The sequence below is a fragment of the Musca vetustissima genome, unplaced genomic scaffold (assembly GCF_032173495.1).
Source record: "Musca vetustissima isolate MV318-11 ecotype Yass unplaced genomic scaffold, APGP_CSIRO_Mvet_v1 utg11485, whole genome shotgun sequence".
NCBI classification, from domain to species: domain Eukaryota; kingdom Metazoa; phylum Arthropoda; class Insecta; order Diptera; family Muscidae; genus Musca; species Musca vetustissima.
Genome location: NW_026877207.1, coordinates 43,348 through 67,669, shown reverse-complemented (window position 1 = coordinate 67,669; position 24,322 = coordinate 43,348). Strand labels below are relative to the sequence as shown.

The window sequence follows — 24,322 nt, the reverse complement described above, 5'->3', positions numbered from 1 at the left end:
TCGTTTAAAAATTAAAACGCCATTTATTAATGTTGAAATATCAGATAAAAATGCAAGGTCAATAATAAATTTTGAATCTGTCAGTAGTGCAGATTCCTCCATATTTCCTAATTCTAAGAACTCCGCCATATAAGTTCTTAATTCAAATAGTTGTTTCAATCTTTTGCCTCGTCTTAGCCTGTAGTGCATGTGTGTAATAATTTTCAAACGTTGCAATTCCCATCAAATTCACAGTTCCCACGATTTAATTGTTAGCTAAAATTAATTTCAATATTTGGTGTTTGATAAAAGTGGGTTCCCACATTAAATGGTCAACGAAAAATGATATTGGATCCAAAATAAAATATACCAAAACGCACGCACACTAACACTATTAAATTTAAGCTTATCCGTGAAACTTTGTAATTCGTATATGACAGGGGCTCAACTAAAGCATTAAGGGGCCCCCCCATTCTCGGGGTAATTTTTTTTATTTAATTCAAATCTACACTGATTCAAGAATGTCCCTTCAAAATTTCAAGTGAAAATCTCAAGAACTCTTGAAGATATAGCCGATTTATTGTGTCAGCATCAAGTGACGGCTAAAGGGCTTCTCTAACCCAATCGATTCCAACGATTCACGTTTCTCTGTGAGTGCATAGCTATCGTATGAACTAGGATAAAGCCAATCGGTGAAGATCTTCCTTATTTTTTAACTTGTTTGTGGTCAAAAATCGTCGAATTTCCAAAAATATTTTTTCAAAGGTCCACCATTTTGTTAATTTTAGAGCGAATTCAATAATCCTAGTTCATACGAGAGCCAGACATGTACTCTTTCTAACACCGTTGAAATTTTCGGATTCCGATGTTTAAGCGAGGAGTTATCATGCCCGCCATCAAAAATAAGGACTTTTAAAAAACAATAACAAACATTTTTTGTAAATTATTTTTCTTCTCTTTTAAATCTTCATATATATATATGTGCAAAGTTACAAAACTTAAGAAGCATTAGTATGGATTTACCAGCCCATTAAAAATCTTGAAAAATCAGAATCGAGAATGGGTGGGGTGCCCTTAAAAGGGCATCTGATGACATCGGACAATTTGAGATGTCAACCTCAACCTCTAACTATTGAGGAATACAAGAGAAGGCAGCAAAAGCCGAAGAAGGAAGAACCAAAAGAACAACATAAAGTGCCACAACCCAAACGAAGAAAAGGAGGATATACAGCCATCAGACGCCGGAAGAAGGCCATACTCCTCAGGATTATTAATAGTGACCCGCCACCACTGTAGTGCACGTGCGTAATAGTTTTCCAACGTTCACAGTTCCCACGATTTAATTGTTTGCTAAAATTAATTTCAATATTTGGTGTTTGATACCAAAAGTTGGTTCCACAATTAAGTGGTCAACGAGAAATGATATTGGATCCATCTACTAAGACAACGGGAATAAGTTAACGCAACCGTTTACCAACACACACACACACACATTAACACTATTAACTGTGTAACTTTGTAATTAGTATATAAAAACTTTACTTAAATAAATAAAATCATAACAATTAGACAACAAACCAAGTTGTACATCTAAAAATATTATAAGCCATCTTACTTCCGTAAATATTTGTATGTCGGAATATGGCGCTCCTTTACTCTTCAAAAACGTTACGAGTTTTCGTTGACAGAGTGAGTGGTGTGGTTGAACAATTTTGAATTAACTGTGTCAAAGATAATGTTTCCTTTAACAATTGTACGCAAGGTCTCAAGTGGAAACATGGACTCAAAAACATTATATTCGCTGCCTACATATATTATTCAAATTAAAAGTTCACATAGATCGTTAATGTCAGTGCTTTCATCTAGTGAGATGGAAAAGAATTCACAAATTTTGAATTTTTTCTCTTATTGCTTTTCTATAGATTCTGCCAATATAACGCCACGATAGTAGTACGTGACAGTGGCAATACCTTTACAAAATCTGCGTTGTTATTGATTTTAATCAATACTTTATACAAATATATTTAATAAATTTTCCATCAGTAAATGGCTTTCATTGTCGAATAATTTCCAGACTTATAGTTTTAGATAATTCTTGCTTTAAACCAATTATTTCATTTTGGTTCCCATTTTCGAATTCATTTAACCATTTTTTAAGTTTTTGTATAAAAATATATATTTTTTAAACATAAAGATTATTTATTTTCATCTAGGCCTAAACTATTTTCTTTTAGATGGAGCTTTTCTGACATCTTTCCTTTTTCATCTCGTTCTCTTGTCTTTTCCTTTTTTTCTGATCTTGTTATTTTATTCCCATATTCAAATTGTGTAAATATGTTTTTATTTTTGTTTTAAATATTTTTATTTTTTTTATAAAAAAATATGTTGTGTTTATCGTCCTGCAGTTGTATTCTTTAGAACTAGTAAAGGAACTATATGGAACAAAGGAACTACATTAAGGAACTAGTTCATTTAAAAAAAAGAGCGAAAGATCGATCCGCTAATTGAACTAGATTGCCCAACTCTATATGATTCCAACATTTTTACATTAGAATCAAAATTAACTGCCATTTTTTTATGTGTAGAATACTATGTGGTTGCAAAAATGATGCGCACCCTTCATACATGTGTTTACTTCAGGGATGCACGCCCTTGCACTCTAGCGGTCAGCTCAGCTCACACGGATTCTTACGCTCATTAGTTTAGTTGTTGTTGAGACTTCAACACGAAAACATGTCTGTGGTGGTGCGGATCATTTTGCGGCTACGCTTAAGCAGCCCACACATGTCAAACATGTACGTTTGATCGGTGTGAAGCTTCTAGGCCACAAACGAACCACCAAAACATAATTTCGAATTTGGTTTTTGGAGATGATCAGCGATAGTGACGACCGAACATTTTATTTTTATTAATTTCATACAAACGATGGAGCGCACATGTTTAACGTGTGTGGACCTCTTTAACTTTGTGTACAAGTCTCACAAATACATTTACAAATTGCCATCCTCTCACCGTGTGCATCTCTGATTTACTTATTGAAGTCTCAACAACGACTGAACGAATGAGCGTAAGAATTCGTGTGAGTTGAGCTGACCGCTAGAGTGCAAGGGCGTGCATCCCTGGAATAGATGAAATGTTCAACAGCTGGTTCGATTAATGTTACTCCAATGCGTAACGCATGACAAGAATATATCATTATGTTTACGTTACGTTAAGTTATATGGTTTACATTATAATACAGTATTTTTCGGTTAATTGACCCTACGGTTAATTGGTTTCCACGCTTAATTGAACCACATGATGGGTCAAAAATATTTCATTTTATAGTAAGCAGGTTCGGATAATTGGTTCCTCGGTTAATTGAACAAAAATTTGTGCAAATTTTGATGTGCAATTAACCGAAAAATACTGTACTACTTAAACTACATGACCGCTACAAAATTAATTTTTATGTTCACCTCATGACATAATTACAAATTGTTGGAAAAATAAATTCCATAAAATTTTATGCATGTCGATTGGCATATTTTTAAAAATTAAAAATGTGTACTTTCTCTAAACAAATGTTTTCATTTTTTGATTAATACTGCTTTTAAGATATAACTATAGATGTTACAAATTATAATTATAGGTTACAGAGGCCACTGAACACGTGTTGTGCGTACATTTCGAAGGCGGATATTTTCATTTGAATTTTGAAAGCTGAATGTTGTCAAACGTAAAATTATGAAAAATTTGGAATTATATACTTGCATGAGACTAACTTGTGTAATTATGCCATGTGTTCACCTCTTCAATTTTATGTTCAAACTAGCACATTTGGGATGCGCAAAACTACGTTCATTCTGTTTTTGAAGAATTTCTGTATCAATTTTTATACCATTCACTTTAGCAAAATCACTCTTTAAGATCCAAAACTGTGAAATACCTATTCTTTGCAAATTGGGTTTGGGGTTCCACCATAGTATGGAGGGTATATTAATTTTGTCATTAAGTTTGTAACTCATCAAAATATTCATTTCCGACCCTATAAAATATATAGGAAATTACAAACAATTTTTAAATTTCTTGAAACTGAGGTTTGCAAGCGTATAACTCGCGAAATATGAACACAATGCATATAATTTAAATTCATTTCTATAAAATGAAGTGATTTTGCCAAAATCTTAAAATATTGGTGATTATGGTGGTTGTTTACGCCACTAACGGCCAATTTTTTAATTACACAGCAGCGTGGTGCTAGCACCACAATCAGCTGATTGACCATACTAAAACTTATCGCTGTTATCGAAAGATTGTGATCTCAATCCATATTAAAAACTAAAATCATTTTTTGTAAGGTTATAATTCAACGTGTTTCAAAGTTCATAACCAACGTTCTAAAATTAAATATTATATCTTTCGTGCTTTGTTTCACACTAAAAAGTAACTAAAACCATAAAAGTCTGAATTTAAATATGTATATTCTAATTTATAATTACATTAATTTATAATTTACAATTAGGAATGTCAACATGCAAATACAAATGAATTAAATAAAGAATTGAATTTCCAAGTTTTGTATTTGGTTTTTACAATCTGGTGAAACTAAGCGCTTGGGCAGATTCACGCAACAAATTTGAAATTCTTTTTATGAGTAAAAAAATCTCGTTTCTGTCCCACGGATGCTCATACATAACCAGCCATAACAGCCCAGACCACACCCAAGAGGAAATAACATCCCACCGGCCAAATCTGTACGTCCTAAAAATGGATAACTTTTCTCCACAGGGTCAACCGTCACAAAACCAAATTACCTCCAACGCCAACTCGCCATCTACAGAAAACTGTTCGGTTTGTAATAAGCCGCTCTCGGGCCAGCGTGCACTTTGTCACAAATGCCAAAAAATTTATCACCTAACTTGTGTAAACGCAAATGATGATAACGAGCCTTGTACATGACATAATTGTAGCAATATTACACTCTCATCAAGCTCACCGGGATCTGTTCGAAGTCATCGCAGCAAAGCCTCCAACGTTTCAAGAGGATCAACTCTCCGTAAGAAACAATTAGAACTGCAGCGACTCGAGGAAGAAAGGCAGCTCGCTAAGGAACGAGACTCCGAATTCTTAAGACAAAAGTATCAATTGTTACAAAAACAAAACGAAAAGAGGGATGACCGTAGCTCCGTAGATATTAATTCCGTACACGAATGGCTTAATAATCAACCCAATCCCCCTGACATACCACAAACAACCCAAACAACACTGCCACCTCTCAGCGCACAAAACCGTTCTTCGGAGAATAATAACGTAGTATTTCATATTCCAACGTCAAGCCAAGGTCAAGTAGCAACACAATATTTACAAAATAATCTGCCAACAAACACAACAATCCCTAATTTGCAAAATAAATACCACATCGTTATTTAAACTCAACATCATACAACAACACAACCACATTTATAAATAGAGCAGAAATTGCAACAACACCAACTACAGCTTTTCTTCCAATCGTATATTCCGGAGCACCTGCTCATCACCCCTTTCCTACGCCGACCACATCTCATCCACCCGCCGTCTCTTCAGGGGCACCTGCTACTCACATTTTCCGTCCACCAACAACAGTTTTGCCACCCAACGTCTATTTAGGGACACCTGCTAATGACTCTTTTCCTCCATCATATTCCTCGGCTCCAAACCATACCATAACTTCTAACCTCACTCATCAGCAAATGACATCGCGACACACTGTTCCCAAAGATCTGCCAACTTTTTCTGGCAATCCAGAAGAATGGCCGCTTTTCAGTTCCACATTCGATTGGTCTACGGAAGTTTGTGGTTTAACAGACGCTGAGAACAGGATTCGTCTCCAAAAAGCGCTGCGTGGAGATGCTTTGAAGTCTGTTCAACACATTTTAATTCACCCCTCGTGAGTATCTTCCGCAATTTCGATACTTAAATTATTGTATGGCCAGCCAGAAAAGATTCTCCATTCACTGAAACAAAAATAAGATCATTACCAACAGTTAATGTAAACAAGCTGGATACAATTACCTCATTTGCTGTGCAGGTTAAAGGTCTACAGGCCACAATATAAGCCTGCTGCCTTTTTGATGAGCTAAATAATCCATCATTGTTACAAGAGTTGATTGCTAAATTGCCTTCATATTTCCAGATAATTGGGGTACACATAAAATGAACTTAGCAAAACAAAATAAGAAAGTGAACTTAGCGGAGTTATCTGCATGGATTTTTGACATTGGCGTCTCTGCCAGCAGCGTAAATATTGAGAGCAGTTCTAGTGCTGCAGTTGAAAATCTCTCACGCAATAGACCGAAAAATGCGTACATACATACTCACACTGCGCAAAGCAGAAAACGATGTATCGTATGCAGTGGTGACTGCAACAATGTTGCCAGCTGTGAAAAGTTTAAGAAAGAGGATAGAACAAAGAAATGGAATATCGTAAGAGAATTTAATCTCTGTAAACAATGTCTACGAAAACATTTTGGCAAATGCAATAACAACAATATCTGTGGTGTTGACAACTGTCAATATAAACATCATTATCTCTTGCATAAACAAAAGGAGAAGGGTGATCAAAGAGAAACGTCGAATGTGGATGAGTCAAACGAAAATAAAGACTCAATGAAAACCGTGAAACCCAGAGATGTAATACTCACAGCGCCTCGGGATGTAATAATTTATTTAAAATTATTCCTGTCAAAATCTATGGCAGTGACAACAAAGTCGTAGAAACATTTGCGTTTATTGATGACGGCTCTTCAACGCGTTTGGTAGATGAACAGATCATCACCGACCTAAATCTTTCCGGTACCACTGAACCTTTATGATGAGTGCGATAATAAAATTCTATCTGATCTAATGAAAAAATATCACTCTTTGGAATCTGCATGTTTAGATACAGCAACAACCATGGTGAGTAAAGACGACGAAAAGGCCATGTCCACCCTAAATAAATATACGATACAACGACCAGATGGACATTATGAAACTTCACTGTTGTGGCAAAACGACAACATAGAAATGCCAAACAGTTTTGATATGGCTCTAAAGAGATTTAAATGTTTGGACAAAAAATTAAAAAATGATAATAATTTAAATGATATTTTTAACAAAACCATTTCTGAATATGTTTCAAAAGGCTGCATAACCAAGATCGAAAATGGACGTATAACGTCAGCCAACGAAAAAAAGATATGGTATTTGCCGATTTTCCCAGTATTTAATAAAAACAGGGAAGACTAGAATCGTATGGGATGAAGCTGCGAGAGCCTGTGGGCTTTCCCTAAATGATATGCTGCTAAAAGGCCCAGATATGTTGTGTTCCCTTCCCTCAATTCTTATTCGTTTTCGTGAAAAAGCTATAGCCATCTGTGGTGACATAGAACAGATGTTTCACCAGGTGTTTATAAGGGAAGAGGATCGTAATGCCCAAAGATTTCTGTGGCGTAGCGAGAACTACGGAAACCCCGACGTTTATGTTATGAACGTAATGATTTTCGGTGCATCATGTTCGCCTTGCATCTCACAATACGTGAAGAATATTAATGCGAATAAATTTTTTACTAAATGTCCGAATGCGGCGGCAGCGATAAAAAACAACCATTATGTTGACGACTACTTGGATTCTGTTGACACCGTTGAGGAAGCAATTGAGTTAGCTCGAAACGTAAAATATATTCACGGAATGGCTGGTTTCAACATAAGGAATTGGATTTGTAACAACAAAAATGTTTTGACTGCAATGAACGATAACAATGTTCGACAGCAAAAGAGGCTTAATTTTGGAAAAGAAATACAAATAGAGAAAGTTCTTGGTGTTTTTTGGAAATCCGCAGATGACAATTTCACTTTCAAGCTTTCACCAAATATTTCCAACAATATATTAAAAGGAAACAAAATTCCTTCATAACGCGAACTTTTGAGATTTTTAATGTCAATATATGACCCATTGGGTCTTATTGGGCACTACTTAATCTACTTAAAAATGATACTGCAGGATGTATGGTGGAGCGGCGTAACATGGATGAAGAAATACATCCATACCACATGACGAAGTGGACAAAATGGCTATCATTCTTGCCAGAAATTGAGAGAATTTCAATACCACGATGTTACCTCCAGACGTGTAGTGATTATCGTAATGTTGATGTGCAGTTGCATACATTTGCTGATGCCAGCGAAAATGGCTACGCAGCAGTTTCCTATTTTAGGATTTCGGATGGTAACGACGTCGTTGTGTCTCTTGTTGGTTCAAAAACCAGAGTTGCCCCATTGAGAGTGGCTTCCATTCCCCGTTTGGAATTAATGGCCGCAGTAATTGCTTCACGTTTTGCTAGTAGCATCAAAAAGAGTACCACCATAAAACTCAGCAAAATGATATTTTTGTCTGATTCTAAAACTGTCATTAGCTGGCTAAGGTCAGACCAAAGAAGGTATCATCAATTCGTTGCTTTTCGTGTTAGTGAGATTCTCGAGAGCACTGATGTAGACAACTGACGATGGATTTCTGGCAAATTAAATGTGGCAGATGAAGCAACAAAGTGGTGTAAAAGTGGGCCAGACTTGTCAAGATCAATGTTTGTGGCCGAATGAAAATGGCGTAATGCCTAACGTTGATTGTGAACAAAAACAACATTTGCTTCATATAAAAGAAATTCAGCACTTAATTAAAATCGATCGTTTTTCACAGTGGCGTAGAGCGCTTAGATCAGTCGCCTATGTCATACATTTTATAAACAAAATCAAAAATGGTAAAATTCCGAACAACATATCTCAATATGAATTAAAAAAGGCAGAGATCGTTCTTCTTAAGCAAGCTCAAATGGAAAAAGATGGTGGTAAAATTAGCAAAAGTAGCTCTCTTTATAAGCTTTCACCTTTTCTAGACGGTAACGACCTTTTACGCATTAACGGCCGAATAGACTATGCTGATGTTCCAGAAGAATTCAAACATCCGGCGATTATGCCAAAATAAAGTTACATAACAGAGCTACTATTATTTTACTTTCACGCTAAATACCATCATGGAAACCACGAAACGGCCATTAATGAAATCCGGCAACAATATTATGTACCTCGCTTAAGATCAACTTATAGAAAACTTATACGAATATGCCAAATGTGCAAAGTAAATAAAGCAGAGCCAACATATCCACAAATGGCAAGACTTCCTAGCGCTAGGCTGTCCCCACACGTGGCACCCTTCACATTCACTGGGCTTGATTTTTTTGGCCCAATTTTAGTTACACTAAATAGACATAAGGAGAAACGATACGGAGCACTGTTCACCTGTCTCACGATTCGAGCTGTCCACATTGAGATAGTACATTCTCTGACCACCAGTTCCTGTATCTTGGCAAACCGGAATTTCATGGCTAGACGTGGTACACCAAGGGAATTTTTCAGCGATAATGGGACCAACTTTATTGGAGCGGAAAGAGAATTGCGCGATGCCGTTAAAGAAGTTGATGGCAATGAATTTCTTCGCAATTTTACAACTGCTACCACCAAATGGAATTTCAATCCACCCGCTGCCCCACATATGGGCGGGGCGTGGGAACGCATGGTACGTTCTATTAGAACAGTTTTTTATAAAATAATGCCGACGAGATCCGTCAATGATGAGACCATTCGAAGTATGATGGCAGAGGCCGAAAATATTGTAAATTCTCGACACTTACCTACGTGCCAATAGACAATGAAAATCAGGAGGCACTAACTCCTAACCATTTACTGTAAGGGAGTTCAAATGGCATGAAACCGTTGGCTGATTATGATGACTCCAGCGTGGTGGTTAAAAATAGCTGGTTACAATCGCAGATGTATGCACAACATTTTTGGAGAAGGTGGCTGTCAGAGTATTTACCGACCCTTACATGTCGCACTAAGTGGTTTGAAAACAGTAAACCTTTAAGCAAAGGCGATTTGGTTGTTGTGGTTGACCCTTCCTTCCCGAGAAATATGTGGCCCAGAGGAAAAGTATTAGAGACTACAGTTGCAGCTGATGGCCAAGTTCGTAGAGCGAAAATTATGACGTCTCGAGGTGTACTAGAAAGACCAGTAACTAGATTGGCCTTACTCGACGTGGCTTCGACTAGGGAGTTGGGCTGCGAATCCTTCTTGCCATACTGCGGCGGGGTGTTAGCGCCACTAACGGCCAATTTTTTAATTACACAGCAGCGAGGTGCTAGCACCACAGTCAGCTGATTAACCATACTAAAACTTATCGCTGTTATCGAAAGATTGTGGTCTCAATCCATATTAAAAACTAAAATCATTTTTTGTAAGGTTATAATTCAACGTGTTTCAAAGTTCATAACCAACGTTCTAAAATTAAATATTATAAAAAATATTATATCTTTCGTGCTTTGTTTCACACTAAAAAGTAACTAAAACCATAAAAGTCTGAATTTAAATATGTATATTCTAATTTATAATTATTTTACAATTAGGAATTTCAACATGCAAATACAAATGAATTAAATAAAGAATTGAATTTCCAACTGCAAAAACATATTTTGATTAATTCGCGTATATAATCGGGGTTTTCTTCGAATTGAAAGTCCTTTTTTCGCGTAGCCCACATATAAGGGCACCCCCAATTTTAGAATTTCTAGAGCGCGTTTTTCAACCGAATTCGCATAAATTTGGTACAATGGGTTCTTATTGGGTACCAAATTTCTTCAATAAAAATTATAAATATGGGCCCATTGTTTCGGGTAGCCCCCATATAAGGGCACCCCCAATTATAGGTGTTTTGGGGCTCTTGAGCGAGCGGAAAAACTGCAAAAACATATTTTGATTAATTCGCGTATATAATCGGGGTTTTCTTCGAATTGAAAGTCCTTTTTTCGCGTAGCCCCCATATAAGGGCACCCCCAATTTTAGAATTTCTAGAGCGCGTTTTTCAACCGAATTCGCAGAAATTTGGTACAATGGGTTCTTATTGGGTACCAAATTTCTTCAATAAAAATTATAAATATGGGCCCATTGTTTCGGGTAGCCCCCATATAAGGGCACCCCCAATTATAGGTGTTTTGGGGCTCTTGAGCGATTTTTTCAACTGAATTCGCTGAAATTTGGTACATTGGGTTCTTTTTGGGTACCAAATGTCTCGACTAAAAATTTTAAATATCGGTCCACATTTTCTGGTAGTCCCCATTTTTTTCTATCACTTACTTATATGAAATATAATAATAATTCTCTCTTAGAATATATAATAATATTACTTATTTTAAAAACACACAAAATAAGATATTTTTTAACAATTTTAGAATTAGGAAAATAAATGAACTTAGGAAATCATATGAAAATAATTATAGTGAAGTAAAAAAACATAGGAATGTTTTCGATTTTAAATTGGCGGCCTAGAGATGAAATGAAAAAGAAAACAAACTTATAATTAATAAATAAAAACAAAAAATAATCTTTGGGAAATTAGTAATACAAAAAGGTTATAAACAACAATGACCAATCAATAAGTACTTCTTCGACAGATAGGAAAAAATTATTACATCAAAGTAGAAAAAATGCAATGGTGTGTACAAAAGCTATATAAAAAAATTGTGTATATGTGTTACTGTTGTATAAACAGAACAGAATTCGACGTGAGGTGTGTTATCTATTACAAAGGAAATCGATTAGAAAGAAAGCTACATGTTTCAAGTGTATTACGATATTATTAATATGTTAGATTTGGGACTCTAAATAAAACAAATACATATGTATGTAATGTGTCTATATATAAGCAGCAAATATAGATTTACACTGACACAAACACATAAATACATATGTTGCGCGCTATGATTAAAAGGATATTTTTCTTTTATTTGACACCCTACAATTCTACTGAATACAGCAACTTCGTACCGAATGGCTAAATTTGTGATCATCTTCGATATCCTTGGCACTTATAAGACTCTTTATACTTTCGGCTTCTTTCATTCAGAAATCCAACTGCTGCAGTGGCAATGATCTTCGTTCACCCTTGGGTTCCATATTTAAAAATGGCACCAGTATACCCAGAGCCGATGTAAATGATTCCAATTTCCGTTCAAATAAATATAGCTCACCTTGACGTCCAATTTCAAGGCCAGATTTTAGAGAGGGGCTAGAGTGTGAGAGAGCATAAAGTAGTTTGTAACGTGTTTCGGTTCTAAGGCTTGTGATACAACATTTGTTCTTGTTGTTGTTGCGGCACTTTGGTTTCCACTTGTAGACGAAGCAGCATCGGCAGCAGTAAACTCCTTGCCACTTCTGGCTTGTCTCAAGGCTAACGCTTTAAAAACATTTTTTATGTTTATTCTATAAGAAGACCGTCAGCTCTTCTATAAGAAGACCGTCAGCTCTTCTATAAGAAGACCGTCAGCCCTTCTATAAGAAGACCGCCAGCTCTTCTTTAAGGAGACCGTCAGCTCTTCTATAAGAAGCTATTAAAACACTTTTTTTATTTCCTGGGCGCGTTTAACATAAGTTTGAGCTCTTTGACGTAAGGTCATACGTTTAGTGGCATCAGGTCCATCCGTAATCAAGGGTACAAACTATTGCAGAGAACTGCAATAGAGGTAATAGGCCTCTTTGTACTTTTTTTCATCATATTCCACGGCCTGGCTGGCCATATAAATGGCTTTTTGAAATGTCTTTTCTGAGGGCCCTGTTTTGAGATCAAGAAATGCATGATTAAAGAAATCATTAAAGGCTATACGCTTGGTTGGATCATGCTGTAACAAACGTCTGAGCAGGTCTTCACATTTTTTATTGATGCATGCATTGGGCGGCAATGTTATCCCTGTATGCGTGCCAGTAGCTCTTCGATGGTCTTCGAAGAGTATGGCGCACGTCCAAATAGACATTCATACAGAATAACACCTACACTCCAGAGACCAGCACTGGCATCATACCTTTGCTTAGTATTATTTCCGGTGTCATATACAATGGTGATCCCTTCAATAGTTGATTTATTTCACCCAATTTTATATGCTGGGCAAATCCAAACTCTGCCACCTTCAACGAAACATTATTATTATAGTATTTGGTCAGCAACAGAGGTTTTAAATCAAAACGACTAATTTCATTGTTGCGCATATATTGCGCAGCAGAGCCACTTGATGTAGGAAGTACTTGCAGGTGGCCTTAGGCAGTGATTTTTTCGAACGTATAAAAGACGAGAGGCATTGCAGTATTCCAGTACAATGTAAATTTTGTTATCATGCTGGGCAAATCCAAACTCTGCCACCTTCAACGAAACATTATTATTATAGTATTTGGTCAGCAACAGAGGTTTTAAATCAAAACGACTAATTTCATTGTTGCGCATATATTGCGCAGCAGAGCCACTTGATGTAGGAAGTACTTGCAGGTGGCCTTAGGCAGTGATTTTTTCGAACGTATAAAAGACGAGAGGCATTGCAGTATTCCAGTACAATGTAAATTTTGTTATCATCCCAAAAGAAATCCTGTAGCGTAACAATGTGTTTGTGGTTCAATGACCTTAGCAGGCGAATTTCCGTAATTAGATTCTCTCGGGAACTGTCCGACAAGGAGGACATCTCCACAAATTTGATGACATGACATGTTTTACTTTTCTTGTGCCTGGCTCGGTACACCGTGGCATAGCTGCCTTCACACAATTTTTCCAATATACCAAAATCCGTTATGCGAGGCAATGCAATTTTCCGATACTTCTGCACTAAATTAAAAACTTTTTTGATGTGAAATGATGTTGTGTTGCAAAGAAATAAATATAACGGTACTCCCATTTTTTGGGGTAGGCCCAATATAAGACACCCTCAATTTTCGGAATTTTGTAGTAATTTGGTATTTTGTAGTCGCATATGGTAACAAATCTTCCTACCAAAAATTATTAATATTATTAATGTATATGCAATACATTATTTGTATAGGAAATAGATATCTAAATTGTGTCCTTCAATTCCTCTGTATATCAAAAGTTACATACTTTTTCCCCGAAAAAAAAAAAATTCTAACCACTGTGTCATTCTCCTTTACTCCTTTACATAAAACAATGCCAAAATAACGTGTATATTGAATACATTACTTATAAAGCAAGTAGATCTAATATACAGTATACAACACCCTGGATTCGACTGGGCTAATCTCAGCCGACAGCAGACCACGTCACAAATTTTGACCTTGAAATCCTCTGTATATCTTGATCCGTTCAAAAGTTACTTACTTTACTCCTTTACATAAAACAACGACAACATAAACGTGTCATAAATGAAATCCTCACATGTATCTCTACCGTAAGGGATTTCGTAGACATATTGAATTTCTAGAATTATAATTAGATAATTAAGCCTCTTCTCACCAAAACTAACTAAGTTTTATTATGCAATTCCAAATTGGTTAAAATGGTTTCGATCAAATAGTTATTGTGTTGTAACATTTTAACATTAACATTAAATATAAATATTTTTACCTGAAATAATATTTTATAATATCCAATGTCCTCAAACGATACTTTCAATTGGCTAGAAACAATGGCATCAACTGTCGAAGGACCTTCAACGGTATTGCCCAGAAGACCACCTACAACTGACGATGTATAATAATTGTAATATAACAACGAAAATACAAAAGTTGTAAGCGATATAACACGAGATGAGATTCCAAAAGGACTTGATTCCAGTCCTTGCTGGCACATAGCACCGATAACATTGATTGGAACAATAAACAGTATTTGAAATTTATTCTCCTCAGAAGACATTGCACATTCAATACATATCCACGAAAGTGTTAGAATAATACAAATGCCGATCATAATAAACCACACACGTTTTTCAAATGGAGTAAAAAAATCACCGTTTGCATTTTTATACCCAATGTTAGGCGTTAATCTATAAATAAAGGCAGCTTCGAGTTTCCAGCCCTGATGAAGAACGTCGAAGTAGGCAAACCGATTTAAACGGTTATACGATGCCGAAGCACCGATATCTGCTTCGTTCCTTTGCATTATTCCTATATAACCAAGGCGGAATGATGAATTTCCCAGTGTTCCAGCCCACCCACGCGCATTTCGGAATGTCACCTTAAAATTGAATCTTTCTCTGATTATACAAAATAAGGCATAATGATATTTTGCAAAAGCTGCGACGCCAGATTCTTTATGAGTACTTGATAAAATGTCATCTATTTGCTTGTCAGATGTAATATTGTTTCGGTCAATCTAAAAGTAAAAGAAAATGTAAAAATATTTTATTCATATTGATTTTACTCGGATGAGTTATAAGTAGACCTCGGATTTTGCATTTTTTTTAATAATGAAGATATCGAAATTCTGATTGGACACAAATTCGTTTCAAAGGATTTAGAATTGTATGAAGGGTTCATATTTTTTGCATATTTTGGATATTTTTGCATATTTTGGATATTTTTGGCATATTTTTTGCCTATATTTTGCATGTTTTTGCATATTTATTGCATATCGATCTAGCATACCGTGCAGATTTTTTAGATATTTTGCATTTTTTGCATATATAGAATTGTATGAAGGGTTCATATTTTTTGCATATTTTGGATAATTTTGCATATTTTGGATATTTTTGGCATATTTTTGCCTATATTTTGCATGTTTTTGCATATTTATTGCATATCGATCTAACATACCGTGCAGATTTTTTAGATATTTTGCATTTTTTTGCATATATTTTGCATATTTTTAACATGACTCCAAATATTGATCAATTGAAGCATGAAACGCCTAAATACAAAATTTGTGTCCAATCGGATAAAACATAAAAAATGTGCAAAAATCCGAGGTCTAGTTATAAGCTATAAAATGTTTTGGCTTGGTGGCTTGTATTACAGGAATGAATTTAGTAAATAAATAGATATAGAGGGAACGATCCTTTAAACTGCATGCACATAACATTTACCGGGTTAAACTCCTCTATGCGGATTTATATGCAAGTTGACAATTTAAGTAAATACAGTACAATGCAAATTTATTATTGCATGGCGACTAGATTTTGGAAATGAAAATAGATGTCATTGGAAATAAAATAAACAATTTACTTGCTTTCAAATTTTTTTAAAGAAAAATAAATAAATAAATACAAAAAGCAAATATATATTGCTCTGTTCACCAACCTAAAACTAATCAAAATAGTTTTCGATATATATTTTTGCAACTTTAATATACATCACTCTAAACTCACCTCTGCCAAATTTCGTATAAATAGGCTCTTCGGTGCACTATTTACATAAAAACGCACGAAAATATCCGAAATAAAATTGACGAAAATCATCTATCTGAACCTAACTCCGTACACTGCGCAAGATTTTGTATCAATCGGACAAATATTGGGTGTTTGGTGCACGGACGAAACTATATATGGGAGTTATCTGAATATGAACCAATTAAAAAAACTGCACAGCCATTAAACTGTACGCTGTGCAAGATTTTCAATCGGACAATCCTTGGGAGTTTGGTGGACCATTTTGATAATATCGGACGAAGCTATATTTAAATCTGAACCGATTTCAACCAAACTTCTTAGACATCAAATCGGACTTAATTAAGTTCGCTGTGCATATTTTTTGTTTGAATAGGACAAATAGTGGGTGTTTGGTGCACCATTTAGAAAAAATCGGGCAAAAATATATATGGGATCTATATCTAAATCTCAATATGGACCTATTTCAGTACGCTGTTCAAAGTTTTGTTTGAATCGGACATATAATGGGTGTTTGGTGCACTATTTAGATAAAATCGAGCGAAACTATATATGGGCAATATTGCCAATGTTTTAATATTCCATTTTCTAAAAATCGCTTTTTTGTTTTCGTGTTACATCAATGATTTTTGCTACACATATAGAGAAAAATGTTCAGACTTCGAAACTGTTCGCGTATGCGCGCAAAAGTTATTTAGGTTTTAATTTTTAGCATAAAAAAATCTTAAAATTACGCCGTTTATTAAATTGACCAAAAACGATGATATATATCTTCCTTCGTAAAATAAGAATATGTTATAATAATCTCGAAAAATTTACACATCTTCGTTAAATATGAGAAAAATAATAAAAATATAGGAGATTTCGTCAATATTTTCATTATATTAATGACATGTATCAACCTAAACATTAATTTACATACATACATAATCTAAACACCATGATACATACATAATCTAAATGATACATACATAATCTAAACACCATACATAATCTAAACACCATGATGAATCAAATGATATCACACAAATCTGTGTAGCGGTTTGTAAATTACAGCGACAACAAAACAAGATATTGGCGGAAAATGTCATCATATTTAGTTTTTAATTTTATTCAAGAAATTTCAGAAAAAAATGTTCGGGTTATTCTTCTATTTTACCAGAATTTCGCCAAAAATTGGAATATATAAAATTAATCTCTTTATGTTTATAAGTATACACCTTGCGGATTATAGCAAGACCCTTCCGATAAATCTTCGGGTTCTATAAGTAGAAATACATCTTAAAATGAAATATATTATTAAATATACAATTTAAATTGCGACTAAATCGCGTAATTCTCAAAATGATTTGATGCGCATGCTGTTTCCAGGAAGTACAGAAGTTTATCTTCCAATCAATGTATATTTAACGAAATTTCATTTAACGGCTAAGATGTGCTATCTACATATGCATATCTACAAAAAAGAAAAATTGATTTTTAAGAAATTTGATGGCGCAAAATGTTCACCTTCGGATGAGTATTACTGAAGCTGTGCACACTATATACACAAAATATATATCAAATTACTCAGATTCGCGACTACAATAATCTTATAATCGATTTTTAGAAATTCCTGTTTGCGCATTAAAACTAGAACTAAAATGCAAAAAACAGTCAAAATCGAGCTTCAAAAGGTCAGCATCATTTAAAATTAGATTCAGTTAAAATTTTAAAAAATTATACACAAGAGGCGTAGTCCTCATTTTGTTTGCTTCTAGTTTTACTCTGACATGATGACCGTGAAATGAGTGGCTTAGTCACAAATCGATAGAAAACATAAAAAATCTGGTTCGCCTCAACCTGTTTTCACACATTTTTTACATTAAAGTAGACACAGCTTCCACCCAAATAAAGTTTAGAGGTCAATATCATGAAAAGTTTGCAACGACAGGTCAATTAACAAAAAACTAACCACCTCATTTCATATACTTACGTAATAATAATAAAGGAGTGAACCTCCGCTTCAGCTATGTTAAACCAGTAAGGAAAATAGTAAAGTCGGGCTGTGCCGACTATATGATACCCTTCACCACTTAGGGTATATTCTACATATGTATTGGAAAAGACGTCGCTGTACTGTTTAAAATTTAATCCCAATCAGAAACCCATTGATAATTTAGTGTACAATCAACAGTCGAAATTATATATGGAAGCTAAGTTATATGTATATCTGAACCGATTTCAAGCAAACCTGCCAGAGATTAATTTATATTAACTTCAGTACGTTGTCTCAATTGGCCTAGCTATGGATCTTTAGTGCACAATTTACTTAAAATCATCACATCATTCTAGACTTAATTTAGTACGCTATGCCAACATTTTTGCCAATCAAAAGATTTGCAGGAACTTTGGTGCTCCATTTACCTACACGCAGAAAAATATATATTTGCATCCAAACATATTTGTATTTGGGACTGGTTGCAAACAAACATATGTTTGGATGCAAACATATTATGTTTGGATCAAAACATATATTTGTTTGCAACATTTTGTAACATATCTTTATTTTATATGTTTGGGTACTAACATATTTTTTATGTTAGAACATATTTTTTATAGTTTGAGAGAGGTTTTTTTTCAAAGAGCGTAACAACAGTGCTCTCACTTTTTATATTAAAGGCTGTGTGTATGGTCATTATAAGATGCAGAAGGGACGATGGGAAGGTGAATGAGTAAGTTGTACTTTTGTGGTCTGTATGCGGCAAACGCTTTTGTTTAGTTCTTTGCTGTTGCTGCCGCGAGGGGACGCGGCCGCGTCCCTTTCACCCACACACACACCTACGAGTCAAGTTTTTTTTTCTGGTTCTTGTTGATTGTTATATTCTTCTTCTGTCGTTTGTTTATTTGCTTCACAAGCAGGCCCGTTTTTGTAGGACGGTGGAATCGTCACAGCAACAAAGCACAAAAGAATGCGTTTCTTCGGCTGCGAACTAAAAAACTTGACTCATAGGTAAGTGTGTGAGAGGGAACGCAGCCCTTCGGCTGCGTTATGTGCTTTGTTTCCATCGTCATGCAATAAAGGGACTGCTTGTAAAACAAAACAAATCGTCAGAACAACCAACACATGCGTTTCATCGGCTGCGTCCCCTTACACATACACTTACCTATGAGTCAAGTTTTTTGGTTATTTTTGCTTGTTTTATTCTTCAGCTTCTTTACAACATTACGATATTTTGTTTCCATCGCCGTGCAAAACTCTGCTAGTGAAAAAATAGTCCCAACAACAATTTCGTTCATATTGTTGCGTTTGCATTTATTTTTATTATTTCATTTCATTTATCTTATTTAATTTAAAGCTTGAATTGTTTGGAGATAAATATAGTCATTTCTAAACAAATTTTAATACAAAGGGTGTTTGGAGAGAACAAATTTTTTGTCGAAAAAGTTCTTCTTCAGTAGATGTCAAAACCAACATTTTTTTTTTAAATTTTATTTGTCCCAGGGACTTACTTTATTGATAAAAAATTGCATACATTTCATTATTCTACGAAGCCTTACATTGGCTTGTATGTAAAATAAAAATTGTAATTATTTTGAATAAAGTTATTATTTAAATACATAGCTGTAGACTTCATGTTTAGGGTACTTTTGATAATGTAGTTTTTTACAATTCATTTATTTAAGAAATACTTTTTAATCTTTTTAAGTCTGGAAAATTTGTTTTTGGTCTCTAAAATCTCCATCGGAAGTTAAGAGTGATTGGAAGCGTGACTTCTAGTGCATGTTTTCCATGTTCATTCTCAAATTTCGGTACTGCGAAACGTCCTTCTAGTCTTCTTCTGGTTCCATACTGATGGTTTATGTTCGTAGTAAGACTCTTGTCGTCAGAAAATTCTCCTGTGATCGTTATTGAATATAATTCTTCTATGTTTAATATGTGTTGGGTTTTATATATGTTGCTTGCGTTGCTGATACGTTGTTGTGTGTGATTGTGTTTATAATTAAATTTTTTGTAAAGGTGTTTAACAATTCTGTCTTGTGACTCTTGAAGAGTTCTGCAGCATCTTGCGTTTCCCCAAGCCGTGATCCCATGCCTTAAATGTGATTCCACCATAGAGTGATATGCTTGCTTTAACACGTAGTACGGGCACAGTTGCCAAGATGATAAAGCGCGAAAGCTGATTTTCTTAATTTTTTCTTCAGATTATCGATTTGATCTTTCCATTTAAAATTGTCGTCTAAAAGAACACCTAAGTATTTGTAATTTGGTACGGTTTCCACCTTAATGGTACAGTTTTCCTGATTTGATTGTTTAGAATTGTCGTGCAGACAGTCGTTGTTATGGAACACAATTTCAATGTGATGTTTTGGAACACTTCTCGACCTAAAGTGCATAATCTTTGTTTTGTTTGGGTTTATAATAAGACCATTGTCATGACACCATTTAGCTACTATGTTGAATTCACCTTGCATTGTTGAAGTTGCTTCTTTTACATCTGTATGTGATACAATTATTGCAGTATCACCTGCATATGTGAACGAGGTACTTCGTTGTAGGTTTTTGGTCATTTCGTTGGTATAAATTAGATATAATATGGGTCCCAGTTTTGAGCCCTGTGGGACACCATATCGAGTTGGTAGATCAATGCTGTTGGTACTATCAAGCTTTACGCTAAATGAACTACATTCAAGGTAGTTCTGGAACCATTTTAATGGATGTCCTCTTATTCCCGTTTTTTCCAATACTTTCACTATCTTTCCATGAGATTATGTATCGAAGGCTTTGCTGAAGTCTATAAAAAGTGCTATGCAGCTTTTGTGGAGGCTGAGATTTTTGTTTATATGATTCGAGAAATGGCCTAAATGTTGATTTATATTTTTGTGCTTTTCGAAGCCATATTGATTTTTATTTATTATTTTATATTTATTTAAAAAACTGTTCAGTCTTCTCACAATTACTTCTTCTAGAACTTTTTCGAATATTGGTAATATAGAGATTGGTCTGTAATTCGCAAAATCTGCCTTCGTACCACCTTTGTATATTGGTCTGATAATTGATTTTTTAAGCATATGTGGTATATGAGATTCATATATGCTTTGGTTAATTAATTTTGTGACTATTGGTGTGAGAAAGGTTGTGTTGTTTTTGATATCAACAGCTCTAATGTTAACACAACCTGCAGATTTATTTGTATTTAAAGTTCTTAATATGTCGAATATTTCAGAATCTGTTGTGTATTCGAGATACATTGAATTTGGTATTGTTCTTTCTATGCATGTATCTAATGTTTTTATTTCGCATTGGTGAATTATGTTCGTGACATTTCGGCTGAAGTTAATAGCGAAGTTGTCCGCAATTTCTTTCATATTAGTGCTATTAAAACTGAGCTTGTTATGCTCGTCATTATTTTTAGTTTTTATACCAATGACATAATTTATTACTTTCCAAGTTCCACGTATGTTATTTTTGTTCTTTATGAATTGTTTGTATGTATATTCGTTTTTGGCTCTAATTATTAGTTTATTCAGTTTGTTATTGAAATTTTTGTAAATTTTTTCGTTTGTTTTGTTTGACTTATTTTTATGCCACTTTTTGAATAGTTTGTCTCGAATACTGCATGATTTAAGTATACTCTCTGTAATCCAAGGTTGACCACTACGATTTTTGTATTTAGGTGTTTCATTTTTTGAATTTTCATATATTTGGTTAAAAGTGTAGAGGATGTTACTAAAGAGCTCATTTGAGTTACTGGACATATTTATAATATCATCCCATTTAGTGTTTCTAATTTGCCTGTTTACGCTTTTGTTTACTATTATATGTTTCGATACATTTTTTGCGTTTGGTTTTGTACATGCTTTATTTTTGTCTATGCATGCGAATAATGAGTAGTGATCAGAGATATCAGTGGTTATAACTGCGGAGTGAGCTTCTATTAGATTTTCATTCCATCTTTTAAAGATATGATCTATGCAGGTTTTAGTTATAAGATTTCCATCTTCTCTCGTAGGCATTGATATTATAGATCTTAATCCGTTTGTTGACGGTTTGTTTTATAATATCTATATTTATATCTCCTACTACTATTAGGTTGGTTTTGTTGCATATTTCGTTTAGATTTTTTTCCAATTCGAGTAGGAATTGTGATGCACTATTATTCGGAGGTCTGTATATTGCCAAAAGTGAAAAATATTTAGTGTTTTTTATCGTCACATCAATCCTTACTACCTCAGCCGACATCATTTCTATGTTTGTATTTTTAAACTGTATATTTTCTTTTATATATAGCGCAATTCCTCCTCCTTTTCCATCTCTATTTAGGAACACAGAATTAATTCCTTCTATTTCATAGAAAGAAGTTTCTGCATCTGATATGTTTGTTTCGCAAAGAATTATAATTTGTATCTTATTTATTATTTTTGAGATATTTGTGATAAATGTCAAGAAATTCTTCTTTAAAGACCTTATATTTAAATGTATCATAGATACAGGAAAGTGCATATATTTTTTGTAAGTTCATTAAAATTGTTAATTTTTTCTTCCGAGTAATTCATATTTGTAGATAGTAATTCAGTGATTTTAAATTAATATATATATTTTGTGTTTTTAATTTTTATTTTATTATTTTTCAATATTTTAGAAAAAAAGACATAAATATGTGTCTGTAAAAAAAAGTTTATTAAATTATGAATATTTTCTTTTCGTATGGCTTTTAGGAATATCGCTTCCGAACTTTTATTGAGCACACTGTATTTTATTTAATTTGTTTTCGTTATATTTTCCACATCTGATGTGTTGTTTATAATTATAAATCGAGAACTCTCATTTTTACGTGCATATATGCATCCATTTCGAACCCAAAGAAATCTCCACTCACATTCTTTAGCTTTGGTTTTCGTCATCCAGAGCAGACGTTTGTTATGTGGTGTAAGTTCTTCATTTAAATATATAGTACTCTCATTCTCCCCTGATTCTCCATTTCCATCATTTATTTGGAGACGATGTCTCTTTATTTTATTCATTATTTCTCTTTTCTTGCTTATCGTTGAGAATTCAATGATAATTTTTATTCTTTTTCTGCAGTTTTACCGTTTTATCAATATCGTTGTTGTTGATAGTCACTTGTGTCTTCTCAGTAATTTTCGATATTATCTCTCTCACATCAATACTCATATCTGGTATGTTGCTAATCTCTATGTTTTTATTTAAAGCCTTCTGCTCTAGCTTCTCAATTCTCTGAGTAAGCATATCATACTGTACGTCTCTTTTTCGATTCCTCTCTTGCAGATCCAAAATTTGTGTTGTTAGTGTTGTAACGTGTTTATTCATGCCTTCTGCGTATTGTTCTAGTTTTGTACTCATTTTGTTCATATCTTGTGATTGTTGTTCCAGTTTCGTGCTCATTGTTGTGACGCTCATGGTGAGCTGCTTAATGCAGTTCTGTAAGTCAAGCATACCTGTCTTCAATTCTGACATGTCGCTAGGTTTTGACAAGCCTGCATCATCATTGTTGTTGGAAATTGAGTTTTTAAATCTCTTGCTATTGCTGTCATCATTACTTTCGTCTCTCAATTGCTTTTGTGTACTCTTATCTCTGGTATCATTCTCAGAGTAACAAAAATACGCCGAGTTGGATGACCTAGCTTCGCATTTTTGACATTTCCAGTCTGTCTTTCTCACATTACTCATACTATTGTATGAACTCTCAGAGAGTGATGAACAAGGTGAGAAATGAAATTGACGATTGCAATGGTAGCAACAAACGTAAGACATTGATTTTATTTCTAAATTATATTGTATTGTACATTGTATATTGTCCACAAATGTTTTATTTCGCACTTCGATTACCGACATTTTTGCAAAAAAGATTGTTTAGATACTCAAGCCGTTAATTTGCGATATATATTAAATTTTAAAGATATCAAAAACTTTCGTTGCCGTTTTCATTAGATCGAAAAAACACTTAACATAAATATAAATAATATATATATATATAATATAAAAATACAAATTTATAATATAAATAAGATATCAAATTTATAATATAAATAAGATATCATATGTACCTATAAATGCAAATATCTATCATTTCAAAATATAAATAGAAATTTAAATATATATAATTTTAAATATATTTATATTTGAATTTAAAAAT

At 34.1% G+C, this 24,322-nt stretch overlaps 1 protein-coding gene and 1 pseudogene across 1 annotated transcript in view; both read right to left on the bottom strand.

Annotated features, from left to right (window-relative positions):
• The window catches only part of LOC133321796 (ionotropic receptor 75a), an 87,732-nt gene extending 63,876 nt beyond the window's left edge, over positions 1-23,856 (bottom strand). Inside the window, exons 1-2 of the mRNA XM_061530870.1 lie at positions 23,257-23,856; positions 14,429-15,175 (exon numbers count right to left, since the gene is read on the bottom strand). Of these exons, the coding sequence (XP_061386854.1) occupies positions 14,429-15,175; positions 23,257-23,856 (1,347 nt within the window). The remainder of the gene's footprint in view (positions 1-14,428; positions 15,176-23,256) is intronic.
• Positions 11,833-13,745, bottom strand: LOC133321795 (serine/threonine-protein kinase ULK3-like; annotated as a pseudogene).
• Positions 23,857-24,322: the final 466 nt, after the last annotated feature.